This window comes from Triticum dicoccoides, chromosome 5A (genome assembly GCF_002162155.2).
Source record: "Triticum dicoccoides isolate Atlit2015 ecotype Zavitan chromosome 5A, WEW_v2.0, whole genome shotgun sequence".
NCBI classification, from domain to species: domain Eukaryota; kingdom Viridiplantae; phylum Streptophyta; class Magnoliopsida; order Poales; family Poaceae; genus Triticum; species Triticum dicoccoides.
Window position 1 is genome coordinate 410,029,185 of NC_041388.1, and position 13,764 is coordinate 410,042,948.

At 41.7% G+C, this 13,764-nt stretch overlaps 1 protein-coding gene across 1 annotated transcript; it reads right to left on the bottom strand.

Moving 5' to 3' along the window:
* Positions 1-495: 495 nt before the first annotated feature.
* Positions 496-12,217, bottom strand: LOC119301899 (isoamylase 3, chloroplastic-like). The gene is made up of 24 exons (XM_037578892.1): positions 11,855-12,217; positions 11,681-11,738; positions 11,508-11,582; positions 11,080-11,237; positions 10,610-10,703; positions 9,309-9,545; positions 9,122-9,226; positions 8,810-8,914; positions 8,578-8,712; positions 8,398-8,484; positions 7,996-8,053; positions 7,338-7,401; positions 5,988-6,087; positions 5,356-5,456; positions 4,904-4,955; positions 4,283-4,345; positions 3,609-3,698; positions 3,438-3,510; positions 2,361-2,440; positions 2,167-2,271; positions 1,975-2,073; positions 1,671-1,732; positions 1,430-1,541; positions 496-1,104 (listed from the first exon to the last, which is right to left on the bottom strand). Exons 1-24 carry the CDS (start codon positions 11,953-11,955, stop codon positions 991-993), a joined length of 2,328 nt encoding a protein of 775 aa, XP_037434789.1. The 5' UTR covers positions 11,956-12,217; the 3' UTR covers positions 496-990.
* Positions 12,218-13,764: the final 1,547 nt, after the last annotated feature.

A 13,764-nucleotide genomic window follows, 5' to 3' on the forward strand; every position in this document is an offset into this window, starting at 1 on the left:
AATAACAGGACAGCTAAGTTCGCCGGTGATTCGCTCGTCTAAAACTCACCTAGCTTCATTTCGTTGTATTTCCTCGTGTCTGGAGCCTGATGGGAGGTTAGTTAGGTGGTCGCCAATGATTGAGGATTACCTGGCTGTGATGGGAGGAGCTGGCTGGCCACATTGGTGGCCTTCAGGTGAGATGGACACGGGAACTCCATCACATGCCCCGGTTCAAGCAGCGGCCCCAGCCCTGCCCGGCGATCCCTGTTGGGGAAGCTGTAGCATTTCTCATGCCGCACATGTAGAAATCTCCTGCATGCCAACCGCCATTGCCGTCGGTCCAGTGCGCGATGAGCATGGCACCAGCACGGCGTGGTCGCAATCGCTACAGGCGGCTACAGGCAAGAACTCGGGGCAGTATGTTAGTTCAGAGAATTGATGAAATGAAAATACCAGAACTTACCATCAACTTCTAGCATCATGCCTCATGGCTCCATGCTCAAGATATTGCAATGGGGCCTTTCAAGGCAAATGCACCCCTCGTATCTTTATTCTAGAATGTTATAATGTCACAAAGGCACAAATTAAGTTGCAAACGAGGGCATTCCGTGCCACATTATTATAGGAACAAAGAGCTTGGTAGCCATTCGCTGGGCATTTGAAGAATGAAAGAACAGATAGCTATGGACTAGATTCCCTCGAGACTTCTTATCCTCAGCTAAATGACTAGCAACTTCAGTCTACTTACATGTGGAACAGTGGAAACAAAGTGTGCCATTATTAGACAAAGTTCTATATACCAGTTGCAACTGTAGCTTCCGTCGATCGATTTCACAGAGATGCGCCCGACTCCCAGCTCAAGAGTTTGTCACGCTTTGCAGCAGGCGTTGTCTAGGGCTCGGAGGGTAAGATCAGCATACTGTTTTTACCAACCGACAAGTCACCAAAATGAGTCGAAACTGACATTATTCTCATGCTTCCTTCAGACTCTGGCTTGTCTACTCCAATCTATGGGCTTGCCTTGAGCAAGATGGAAGAGAATGGAGCAATTCTATACCCTGATCCAGTAAGTGGCACCCCTTCCGGTGCAATATCGTTTGGTGATTCCAGGTTGGTATCCACCTGCAATAAGGACACAATAGCAGTTTCAGGCTAATTATCCATTAAACTTGTACTCCGTCCAATCCATATTAATTGACGCTGCTCTAGTACAAAGTTAGTACAACATTATACTATAGCAGCGTCAATTAATATGGATCGAAGGGAGTAGCAAGTTCAGAACTAAGCCACTTGCCTCCAGAAAATTGCAAAAATCTGTCTTTCTCGGAAAACATTGTGGAAAAAAATCAGTAGATTTATCCAGGCAATAGATGTAGTAGCACGGGAGGAACTAGACAGTAAGACCACCGAGTTACAAAAAGTTAGCAAGACCAGAAAGTATGCATACCACACGGTTCCAGTGTTTATGTTGAGGGGCTGGGGGAATCACAGCATCCACAGAATAGTCATGGGCATTGAATGCCAAATAGATATCTCCACCAGAATTATGGTCGTGTATCCTACATTAATTGCCAAACAAAACAGTTGAGAAGACAAGAACCCATTGGCCATTGCAACCAAATTACAACAATACTATCATATGGTCAGAATGAATTACACGATCAAAACTGAAAGCCAAACTTCCTTACGTGAATGCCAAGAATTTGCTTTCCAGGTTATCCCAACAATCCTCGTGCCAAGTGACATCATTCTACAATCAAGAAAGATCAGAATGCAATGAAAATCTTTGGAAGAAAAATCAAACCAAGAGTTGCATACTTGCATCCTACAAAAGCTAGGAATTGTCGTTTCTAACATGCAATGCACAATAAGAGACCAGGGAGATCACATACTTAGCAAATGCTCGACAGAAACTAATAACCATATTTCAGTAAAGGAAGAAATGTTTATTTTCAATACGCCACTGCAAGAACACTAAGAATTTGAACATACTTTACTGAGAAACCTGTCCCGTTTCAGTATTGGGTGGTTCTGACGAAACTTAATCATCTCTGAGAAAAACCTGAAATGGCCATATCTTCTTTCCGCCAACTGTATCTCACGGACACGGGGGGAAACAAGTTAGCATATAGATGTGGCACATCCATAACACATTTTGAATGGAAAACCAAAATAATATGTAACCTGTCCCCACTGGAAATTATTTATGCAGGTATCATGTCCATAGCTATTATTGTTTCCATAACGTGTATGACCATATTCATCTCCCATCAACATCATCGGGGTGCCCTGTTACAAAAAAATGTACACAATTAGCAATTTTTACATTATGCAATACCACGTAAAAGACCAACTGTGGAGTGATCAACAATAATTACTTGAGAAATCATTAATGCCACATGGAAGTTCTTCATTTGTCTCGAACGCAGAGCCAATACATTTGAATCATTTGTTTCTCCTGTTTGGCAACAAGACCAAAATAGGTTGTTACCAACAGTTAATATGTCAAATCTTTCAAAAACAAGCATCGAATATATCAATATTTACATAACATGATGGCGTTAAGTGAAACAAACTCAACTAATGTTCCCTCCAAAATATGATAACCATCCATGGTTGTATTTTTTCCGAGAAAACAGAAAGCTTGCATTTCGATGCATTGATATAAAAAGAGTAGTAACCGTAGAAGCCTAAGACTACGCTGAAGCAACCGACCACTCAAGACAAGACCACAACCAACGGTCGCAAGACAGGCATTACAACAAACATCACCAAACCAACCCTGGCCTAGATGCCATCCACACAAACGGACAGAACACGATGCCCATCACAAGAAGAGAGAATCCAACTCCGCAAAGAAGGGCAGAATTGGGCTACTCCGCTTTGGAGGCGACATAGTTGTATTTGGTCTAATCGTGATACAAAAGCTCCAGTACTAAGACTATGCATGAGTCCTGTCAAGTGTCAAGCATACTACAAAATTAATTTTAAACTAAAAGAGCATTTTGTGTTCTCCTTGTTGTGCAATACTATACTTCAGTCAAATATCTTAAGAACGGCGGCTCTGGAGATCGCCTCTGTGTGGTTGGGTGTCTCCTCTGGCTGCTTTGGTGGTTGAGTCGTCGACCCATTGGGTGCGCGGCCTCGGGGCCCGTGTGCTGTGTTGCTGATGTTTGTAAGCCGGAGGGGCGACTCCGGGTCGTGTGGTAGGGTGTCGACTAGGGTCACTTGGGTGGCAGAGTAGTCGGCCAGTTGGGGGCGCAGCCTCAGGGCTGGTGTGTTTGTATGGCTCGTTGTATCGGTTTTCAGCCACTTTTCCTTCCTAACTAGCCAATTCTCTTCTTATATATGAAAAGGCAGAGCTCCTTGCTTGCTCGAAGAAAAGAAAAAAACTCGCTTTTCAGCTGCTAATTTCAATGTGAAGAGCAACGCATGATAATGAGTAATGATGGTACCTTCAACACCACAGTTCCAGCTAAAATTATCATTGCATCCATCACGTCCACCTTCTCCATTAGCGTCGTTGTGCTATATAATTTTGGTCGAACAGAAACCATATTAACATAGACACCAGTACTTGTATAGAAGGACCTTAACTTTATAGTGTTTTGGTATACTCAAGTTACCTTTAAGTTGTATGAAACAAGGTCACATAAGGTGAACCCATCATGTGCTATTATAAAGTTCACACCATGATGAGGCTTCCGCTGGTTCACCTGCCAATCAATATCACATCAAAACTTGATTTTACACGTCATCCTGTTTTGAACTATGTAATCCTAAATCTTCCACATAAAAAGAAGTCTCAAAGCTTATTCACAAGAGGCTCCTAGCACCTCCATACATAGAGAACTGGTTTAAATTTCGAAATGACATCTCCAACAATATTCAGAGTACAGGCAATACCGTTTAGCATTTGAGTGGATCTTGGAGGAATTAATCAGAATGAGCATTGAAAACAGTGCAATTAGAATTGCATACAAAATAAATTTGGAGGTTGCATATGTTAATAGCATAAGCTGCACCCTGATGACACTATGGAAATAGCAAGTGTATAGTTTCAACTTTCAACAACAATGAAGGCTTAAGCTCAGGAATTTCTTTTTCGGAAACACACACATAAATGTGTGTTTCCTGTATTTAGCTTAGGGATTTACAAATACTTTAAAAATTACTACAAAACATCAAGAAACAGGGCTCCAAAAGAAATTATGTATAGTGATGATATAACCAAGCAAGGAAAATCTTCAACTGATGGATAAAAAGGCAGGCAGGGAAAGAGCGCATCTGAACAAAATACCTGGTAGAGATCAGCAGATCCAGACACACGAGTTGCCAACACCCCCTTCATACCAGGGTCACCCTGCAAAAACCCTCGAAATGATTAGCGGCATTCAATCATTCATCAGTGCTTGCAGAAATAAAATTGGAAATATAACAAAGAAATTAATCAGGACAAACTCTTTTGCAGAAGTGCACTCTAAATTCAGATCAAACGTTATCAAAATCCACTGATGCTAAAAAGGAAATATCTTGGTTTTGTAGGTCTTTGATGATTTAGTTATGATTGATTCAAAGACATTATGCTATGGAAAGCATGAGCGAGTGGAAGTAACAGCAGTCCATGGAAAATTGGGTCAGTAAATTTGAACAGGCCGAGGAGCCTCATACATTCTTGAAAATTCTATATTCTTCTGTGGTAATCTTTCTCTCTGTTCTGGGCTTCTGGCCTTTTTTTATCTTTCTAAGTTTTATATCTATAACTTGGTTTTTGTCAATATAAATGTAAGAGGATACTTATTTTCGCCACGACAAAAAGGTCATGAACAAAGCCATCTAATGATCTGTCTTAAGAATATACGGAAACAATCGGGATTTTGGAGAATGGTAAAGATCAGGATCGGGATTTAGCAAACAGTACCTTGATGAACCTTCGAAGATCGTCTCTGTACTTTCCATTCCATTCAGCCCACCTACAAGAGCATTTGATTATATCTTAGAAATATTGGCAATATTCACCAACAACATTGAAACATATTCAGGTCTTCATATATTTGAAATTACCGGCAACAACTTTAGGCAACAAAAGGGACCACCATATGAAAAGGAGTACAGTTGTTAAGTACTCCCTCCGTCCCATAATATAAGAGCTTTTTTGACACTGCACTAATGTTAAAAATGCTCTTATATTATGGGACGGAGGGGGTAATTTATAAATAATCATCAGAGCATTACATCAGCTATGTTAGAAAAACAACAACTCTTTGTGCTACACTATCATCGCAATGTGAAAATAGTTTAGTGCTAAAGAGGAAACAGAAGTAAGAAAAATATACATATCCAGTAATTTCAATACACATAGTGCAAAATTACCTGTCCCAATTAGGGAAACGCCCTACTAGATAAAGACCTCCACAATCCCAAGGTTCAGCAATTATCTTGCATCGAGATAACACAGAATCTTTGGCAATTTCCTGTGACCAGCAAAATAAACAATGAAACAAAATAACAACAAACATCATAGGCTGATAATTCTACAAAAACACTAATGCAGGCTATCAGATGAACATTGCAGTCTTGAGAAGGTGTGATATATCATTTGCAATTTCATAAATGTAAGGGGACATTCAAAAGGTCACACATTCATAGGACCCTCAGGTTCCTCTAAATCTACTTCATTAATGAAGAGCTGAATATCTGATGATGAAATTTTGCATGATTGAACTAAATATCTGCCCGACAAATAGTTCAACAACTGAGAAAGACAAAGCAAATACAGCATACAATGTTGTGAAGTCAATAAATTTCAAGGTGACATTGGTTCATGTGAATTCATTAGGTCACAATTTGTATCTGATCAACCATAGTAAGATATGGACAATAGTTAATCTAAGAACTTATGTCTTGTGTTTTTATGATATCAATGAACTTCATTTGACTAAAAAGAGGAAAATTGTATCTCTGATTTGAAGTTAAACACTACAGTTCTGCAACTATAGAATTACCCTGATGAGTGGAGGAGCATCAAGAGGACTGCCATCTGGTCCACGGCAAAGGACACTTGCAAGGTCAAACCGAAATCCATCTATGTGATACTCCGTAACCCTTGAAGCATCAAATAGCCATGCAAATAAGAAAACATACTTAAAATATGATGAATTCTTTGAAAAAAGAGATCATAAGAAAATACTTGGTCTGAATTTTGTATCAAGATATGAATGAACTACAACAGTGCATTTTTCTTGATCCTTTGGCTGCCTTGCACTAATACATTTAATATAGGATTTGTCAGTGCATACAATACTTTGATAAGGAGATCCCTAGCGACATCACTCGTTCAAGGTTGAAAATACTTAGTCGGTCCACTCACAAAGCACAAGAGTCACCCACCTAGACTCCCATGAGAATTGGTTGCTACCTGATGCTTCTACACCATGTGTACTAAGGAGTGAGGGAACAAGAATGATTGGCAAGCGAGGCTCAGTTTGGAGGCACAGCAAGCAACCGGTCCAACCAGAAACTCAGTGTGGGTTAGACAGGTCACACATTTTTTTGGTCTAGCCTGTTCCGATCGAACTGGCTCCTATTCACTTCGCTGGTGTGAGTGGGTATAGAAGCAGAAGCCCACCTCTTTTAAGAACAAATGGAAGTCATGAGCTTCGCTCCCCTCCTATGGTTACAGCTTCCATGTCACCCTAGGATTGGGAGTTCCGGAGTTTCCCCGCCAATGTTTTTGTTTCGTGTGCAAGAACCGTTTGTTGGGTGAGTTCTTGCTCAAAGGCTATGACATTGGCACTTGTTGCTGGCATCAATTGCTCAAGCAACTCGAGTCATCCATTCCCATTGCCTGAAGGCCAGGCCTCCCCGTATATTAACTGAAGAAGTCAAGTGACCTCATCAACTATAACGTGTCACAACCCAGATGATTTGATGGCTATGAATTAATGTGTGCAGTGTGTACTGCAACATAGAGGTAGTTTTCAGTAATTTCAGTCTATAAGTATCATCTTGATTTGATCATATAGATCCGACAGTTCAATTCCACATGCATATTTACTCCCTCTGTCCCAAAATTCTTGTCTTAGATTTGTCTAAATACGGATGTATCAAGTCAAGTTTTAGTATTAGATATATCCGTATCTAGACAAATCTAAGACAAGAATTTTGGGACAGAGGGAGTATTTACTTGTTAGCACTTGATTGTGAGAGTGGAACACATGTATAAACAGGTGCTATCGAAGCATTGACTATACTGATTAATGAAGACTAAAGAGAGGATCAACATGAAGAAAGAAATATGCATAAACTAAAATGCAGTTGCTTGACGTATAGAACAACATGCAAGTCGTGCATACCAATGTCTCAAGCTGTCGAGTACGAGTTCCATGACCACAGGATGGTTGCAGTTTAGTGTATTCCCTGGATTAAACCAAGTATACTGTTAACACTTAGGAGTAGACACAAGTTCCACTTACTTGAAATTTTAAACGTACCAGAACATTAAGTACCTAGCCATCTAAATGTTATATCAACCAGATAATTAAGCAGGCTTTCAATATTTTTTTAACAAGGTTTCCTTATAGGTAGCAATGTGGCAGTCTCACATCAATGCATGGGTTGAGAAATATAGTGGCTGCAGCCAAATAATGACCAAGTGAGAACTCTTAACCCTTCTACCAGTCAATATAGCACCTAACGTGGCTGCAAGGTTCAGTCTGATGGCATGACGAAGATAATAAAAATAGATTGAATCAACATTTATCATTTGAAATACATCACAACAAAGTAGCGGCCAGATATGCAGTTTATTTGCCTAGAAGCACACAATCGCAAGATAAATTAGCAAGGTACGTGGTTAGTAAGTGGATCAGCAAAACAAGATACATTAACATCCTTAAAAGCCGGAGCAACAAAGAACATACAAAGCATCAGGTAGCACCCTAGAACATGCTCACCTATCACAAGCACGTCACAAACAATCAAGTAACAGAAGTTCAGGAATCATGGTTTTACCGCATCCCGAGAAGTTCAGCAGTTGAGAGTTGTTCTTCGGATCTAACATGTAATAAACCTGCATGAATGAAAGTAGTGTTTTTGGTATAAATCCATGTAAAACCTGAAGCAGGTGTACACTTCTAAACACATTGGGATTTAGAACGGATTAACTTAACCTGGTCACAAATTTTACTTAGCCTTCTAAGACCAGTGACTGTCTGACCCATTATAAAATAACAGGTCAAAAGGGTGGAGTGAGCAAACCCATACACAAATTCTGAGTTAAGCAGCCCTATTCCGATTCTAACCTAGTCCTCTTCAACCCGGAACAAAACACAACCTACACATTAGAACTAAGAAAAGATAGAGTGACAAGCAGATAGGTGCCTTCGTCGGCTATAACTCAAATAGATAAATCACCTTGTTGTCGATGCCACGAAAAGAAGTAACATAAGGATTAGCGTCATCTGCTTCATTTGTATGGTTGTAAACGACATCCAGAATAACCTACACAAAATGATGATACCACTAAACACATGTTATCATGTGGGATGAATAAGAATGCTACAATAGGTTGCCATATCTACTGGATGTCAATACCTCTATACCAGCTTTATGCAATGCCTTGACCATCTGCTTGAGCTCTCTGGAAGCAGCCAATGGTCCACCACCAGCACTTGCATAGCGGGTCATGGGAGCAAAAAAATTGATTGTAGAATAACCCCATGTATTGACCTTCCAATTGAGAAGATGAAAAGTCATTCCACAATTGATTCCACTGATGAACCATAATGATGACATCATGCACAAAGTGGCATATCGGAATTTTTACCATGTGGTCCCTTGGGTTAGGGTACCTCTTCAACTCCAGCTCATCAAACTCAAAAACAGGTAGCAACTCCACTGCATTAACTCCGAGTTCAAGCAAATGCGGGATCTACAAAACCGCAACTATTGCATGCATAAGTCATTAAACAATAGGCTTGAAGCCTTGAACACTGAAAGCTAATATGCATATCAGGTTCCCAAAACTAGATCACTAAAATAATAGTCGGAATATATTTATTTCGCTAATAACTTCCAGTAAGGACCAAACAAATAATTGTTGTCACAAGCCACACAATAAGAAGAAATTAAAACTTACTTTGTCGATGAATCCTAGGTAGCTTCCGCGAACAGCTGCATCAAGCCCACTTGACTCATCCGCAGTGAAAGCGCGAACGTTCATTTCATATATAACTAGATCTGTCTAGATTAAAGAACATAAGAAAGGCAGTGAACTTCATGTTTGGGATGCTTTCTGCATTTATTCTATGAAATGATTCTAGTACCTCAGGCAAATTTGGAAGCTGGTAATCAGCACCCCAGTCAAAAGGAGAGCTATCAAAATCATATGTTCCAAAAGGCTGGCTGGGCTTCCCGTTATCAACCCCAAAGTAATTTCGACCAGAAACTAGTTTCGCGTAAGGGTCAAGAAGAATAATGTTGCTATCAAACCTATGGCCTTGTTCCCATCCTTGAGGACCATTAACACGATATCCGTAAAGAACTCCAGAAGTGGGCAACCCCTGAAAGTACAGTTATAGAAGGCTTCATTCAGCATATATGCATGGGAAAATACATAGGAGCAAAATAGGCACAGATTTCTCCTCCTAACTATAAATATTGTAAAGAACATAAGGATGTGTTTTCAGCCAAGACCAAAAGAGAACATAAGGATTTCTCCTCCCAACAATAAATATTGTAAAGAACATAAGGATATGTTTTTCAGCCAAGACCAAAAAATATAGATGTTCGCCGGCGTTCTGGTGGCTCCGCCTCCGGCGGTACGAATCTGCGTTCCCTTCCTGCTCCGGATTGCCGGCGGCGCCGGCGGCCATCCTTCCATCTGCATAGGCTCTCTACCCCGCTGCCTCTCCGACCCCGTCCGCCTACACGCCATGTCGGTTCCAAAGCTCGCGTTTTTCGTCGGCAACATGTGCAGCCCCACCCCCATCAGAGGTAGTGGTCGACATGCAGGTTGTCTCCGACATCTTTGGATCCTGATTTGGCGGCTTTGAGATTGCTTGGACTAGGCCAGGCGAAATCCATGCTCGGTTTGCCGATGCAGGTCGTTTCCCTTCTTGGAGGCGCTGCCATGGCCTTTGTCCGTGCACCCCTTCGAGTATGAGGGGAAACCCTAGGTCCGGTTCTCCGGATCGGATGGCGACGACGTCACGACATCATTCCCCTTCTTGAAGGCGCTATCTTGCTAGCTCATGGTGTCCCGGTGTTGGAATTGAAGATTTTTTATTGAAGGGTTTTTCTCCCCGATTTCATCCAGAAACCACAAAAATCCTTGCAGTCATGCTAGAAGTGACACAGTGAGATAGCCAAAGTTATGAGGCTACACTACTCAGTAGTGCATTTTGTTTCCCTTTATGAATGAGTTACGTGATAAGACCAGTGCTTTCAAAATATATGATTCTCATAAAATTAAATCTTGTTTTGAAGAATATGCAATACAGATACACATGAGACGAATGATGGGATTCTTGTTCCATAAATGCCAGCCACACCAAGTTGTCAATACTGAAAAGAATAATGCCTTATCTTCGAAGGTACAGATAACATCAAAGCTTCATAACAATACCTCCACCGACACATGCCATATATCTCCAGTTTTGTTCTTCTGGCAATCTAAAGCAAACTCCACAACTTTTTCACTTTCTTCATCCTTGGTTCCTCTGCAGGGCAATCCAGTATGTCAGACGTTGAGACGATGAGACGAATCATATTTCATTGGAAAGAGAATGCGAGATGAACAAGCTAAAGCACAATGCTGATCAGCAAAAGGTTATTTCAACCAGGCCAACACCCCAGATCAACTAACAAAATGCAAAATGGCAACCTGGGAAACAAATAAACATCGTTTTGTGCACGATCTGCAACATACACAAACAGTTGATCAAAGTGCGACGTAAGGATGTGTTTTGGCTTTATGAACAACTTGTTTTGCGGAAAACCAGGATTCACGAGTCCTGGCCTAAAAGGCAAAAACAGTTTAACTTAAGTGACACTGAAAGCAACAAAACCACACAATTTAGGAAAGGTTGTCTGTACCTCTCAGGAAGCTTGATGCAGAGGGTGACAGAAGAAGCATTTTGAGAGAAAATCGCAAAGTTGAGACCACTTTCAACCTGCGACACTCCTAGAGGGGATGCTTTGCCGGAAGAATATTTCAAGGGCATTTCGGTACCCGCCGTTGCGCTTTCCCTTTCCTGGCGGTGTTGCAGAATGAACATACACTTTAGCAAAAATAACATGGTACAGAATGAGGAATAAGAATACGCAGCATCATACAGTTAATGAATACAAACATATTCGCTTAGCGTGAAGTTTTACCAGGATGATAGCTCACGACATGCCAAATGACCATGAATGTATATCAAACAAACAGTTCAGTACACTGGTAGCTAAATGGATCGACGAACAAATACAGTGTACTATACAACCATACGGGGCATGAACACTTGAGTGTGGGGCTATACCTCGGTCACAATTCTCCCAGCATTACCAGTCTGAGCTCCCACCGAGGTACTCCGCACGGACCTAAATCGCTGTGCCTGCACCACGACAAAATCCGCTCTGATCAATCCACCAATTAGAGCAGAGGAATGGATGCACGCCGCGAAAAACAAAAGTACGAAATCGAGACACCTGCCTTTCCGAATTGCCCTCCTCCGCACCCGGGCGCGACCCCAAGCCTGCTCGCTGCCACACTGCACGGGAACCACGACCAAACGCATGCATCGTTCAGCGCGGCCGCACGGCAGGAAAGCAACAAAATGCAGCGCGGCGAAACGAGGTCTCGCGAAGAGAGAGGTTAAAAACCCACCGGTTAGGAAGCGCGGGGCGGACGGAGCTGCTGCTTCGGCGCGCGGTGGCGGCGGCGGCGGGGCGCAGCGGGGAGCGATTTGTAGAGGCCGCCGAATCCATCCAAATGCGGGGGTGCTGGGACGGGGTGGCGGGAGGGATTTGGCTCGGGGCCGGGGCTTAGTTATAGGGGCTCGTGGACACGGTCATGGGGCGTGGAGCGGCGATGGGGAGCGCAAGTCGGAGCAGGAGAAGGATGCGGTGATCTCACCTCGGGGAGGGCGCGCGGAGGAATGGGGGCGCGGGGGCGACGGAGATGGGTGATGGACACGTGGTGTCGCATGCGGGGGGCGGGGGCGGCGGATAGGGAAGTGTAGTGGACGGAGGACCTTGGCTCCCTTCCGGCCCCGACGTGTGGTGTCGTCTCGTCATGTGCTTTCCATACAACAGTTACCGGTGGTCTCAGTAGACGAGAAACGGTCGAAATCACGGACAGAAGAGGTGGGAAACTTGCTTTACCGAAAAATCTGAAAATAATTATCCACATATACACTACTTAACTACTTATATATTATAGAAAAGCAAACAAAAGCTTCTCTAAACACACCCATAGAATGTACACGGATCAATTACAACTGCATGATTAGACCCACTAAATCAATCTAACGGCTAGCCTTAATTTAATTCCTTTTGTACGTACGTTTAGCAATTTTAATTGACTGGTGTACTCCACCACACAGGAAAACACACGTCAGACTACTCATAGTGGAACTAATATGAGTGGTAACATCACACATGTCTAGGCAAAATAGATGACGTGATAAATAATTAATGAGGAAAGAGAGGCATATGATAACATACCATCTTTGTCCTGGTTTATTAGTCCCCTTTATAATTTGTGCTAAATTTTGACCAAAGATTTAACTGATAAAATACTAGTACATGTTAACAAAAATTATATCGTTAGATTCGTATTTGAACATAGTTTACAATGATATATTTTTTATTGAAATGCATAAACATCTTGTTATTTAAATTTATGATCAAAATTTAGCACAAATTACAATGGGGACCAATACACTAGAACAGAGGGGTAGTATCAAGACAAGATGAGTCTGTGACCTAATAAATGAGGTGTTACATGACATCACACATATGTTATTTCTCATTATAGGGGTAGTAACATAGACTAGTAACATACTAGTCTAGGTTATTCCCCACTATGGGTAATCTCACACCCCGCATCGGCAACTCCTACAATCACGCAACGCACGCAATCCGAACTGCCACCAGTTAACCTATATCCATTAATTAGCGCCTAATCAATTCTCATATGAAACCTCCATTCAAAAGAGAGAAAATTCCCAGGAGCATGCAAGCCACCCGCCAATGCAAGCGAAACACCGCCTTCAGGACGAGCAAGGAGCCCGTCGTTGAGGAACCCAAAGCAACACACGAGGGAGGGAGAAACGGACGAACTCACGGACAGAAGAGGTGGGAAACTTGCTTTATCGAAAAATCTGAAAATAATTATCTACACTATTTATAAAAAAGTAAACAAAATCTTTTATAAACACACCCACAAAATATACACAGATCAATTACCACCGCATGATTAGACCCACTAAATCAATCTAACGGCTAGCCTTAATTTAATCCTTTTTGTATGTGCGTTTAGCAATTTTAATGGACTGACCGTAGTCCACCGCACAGGAAAAGACCTCAGACTACCCATAGTGGGAGTAACATGAGTGGTAACATCACACATATTTAGGCAAAATAGATGATGTGCCAAGTAATTAATAAGGAAAGAGAGGCATATGATGACATACTATCTCCGTCCTGGTTTATTAGTCCCCTTTGTAATTTGTGCTAAATTTTGACTAAAGATTTAACTGACAAAATGTTAGTGCATGTTAACAAAAATTATAT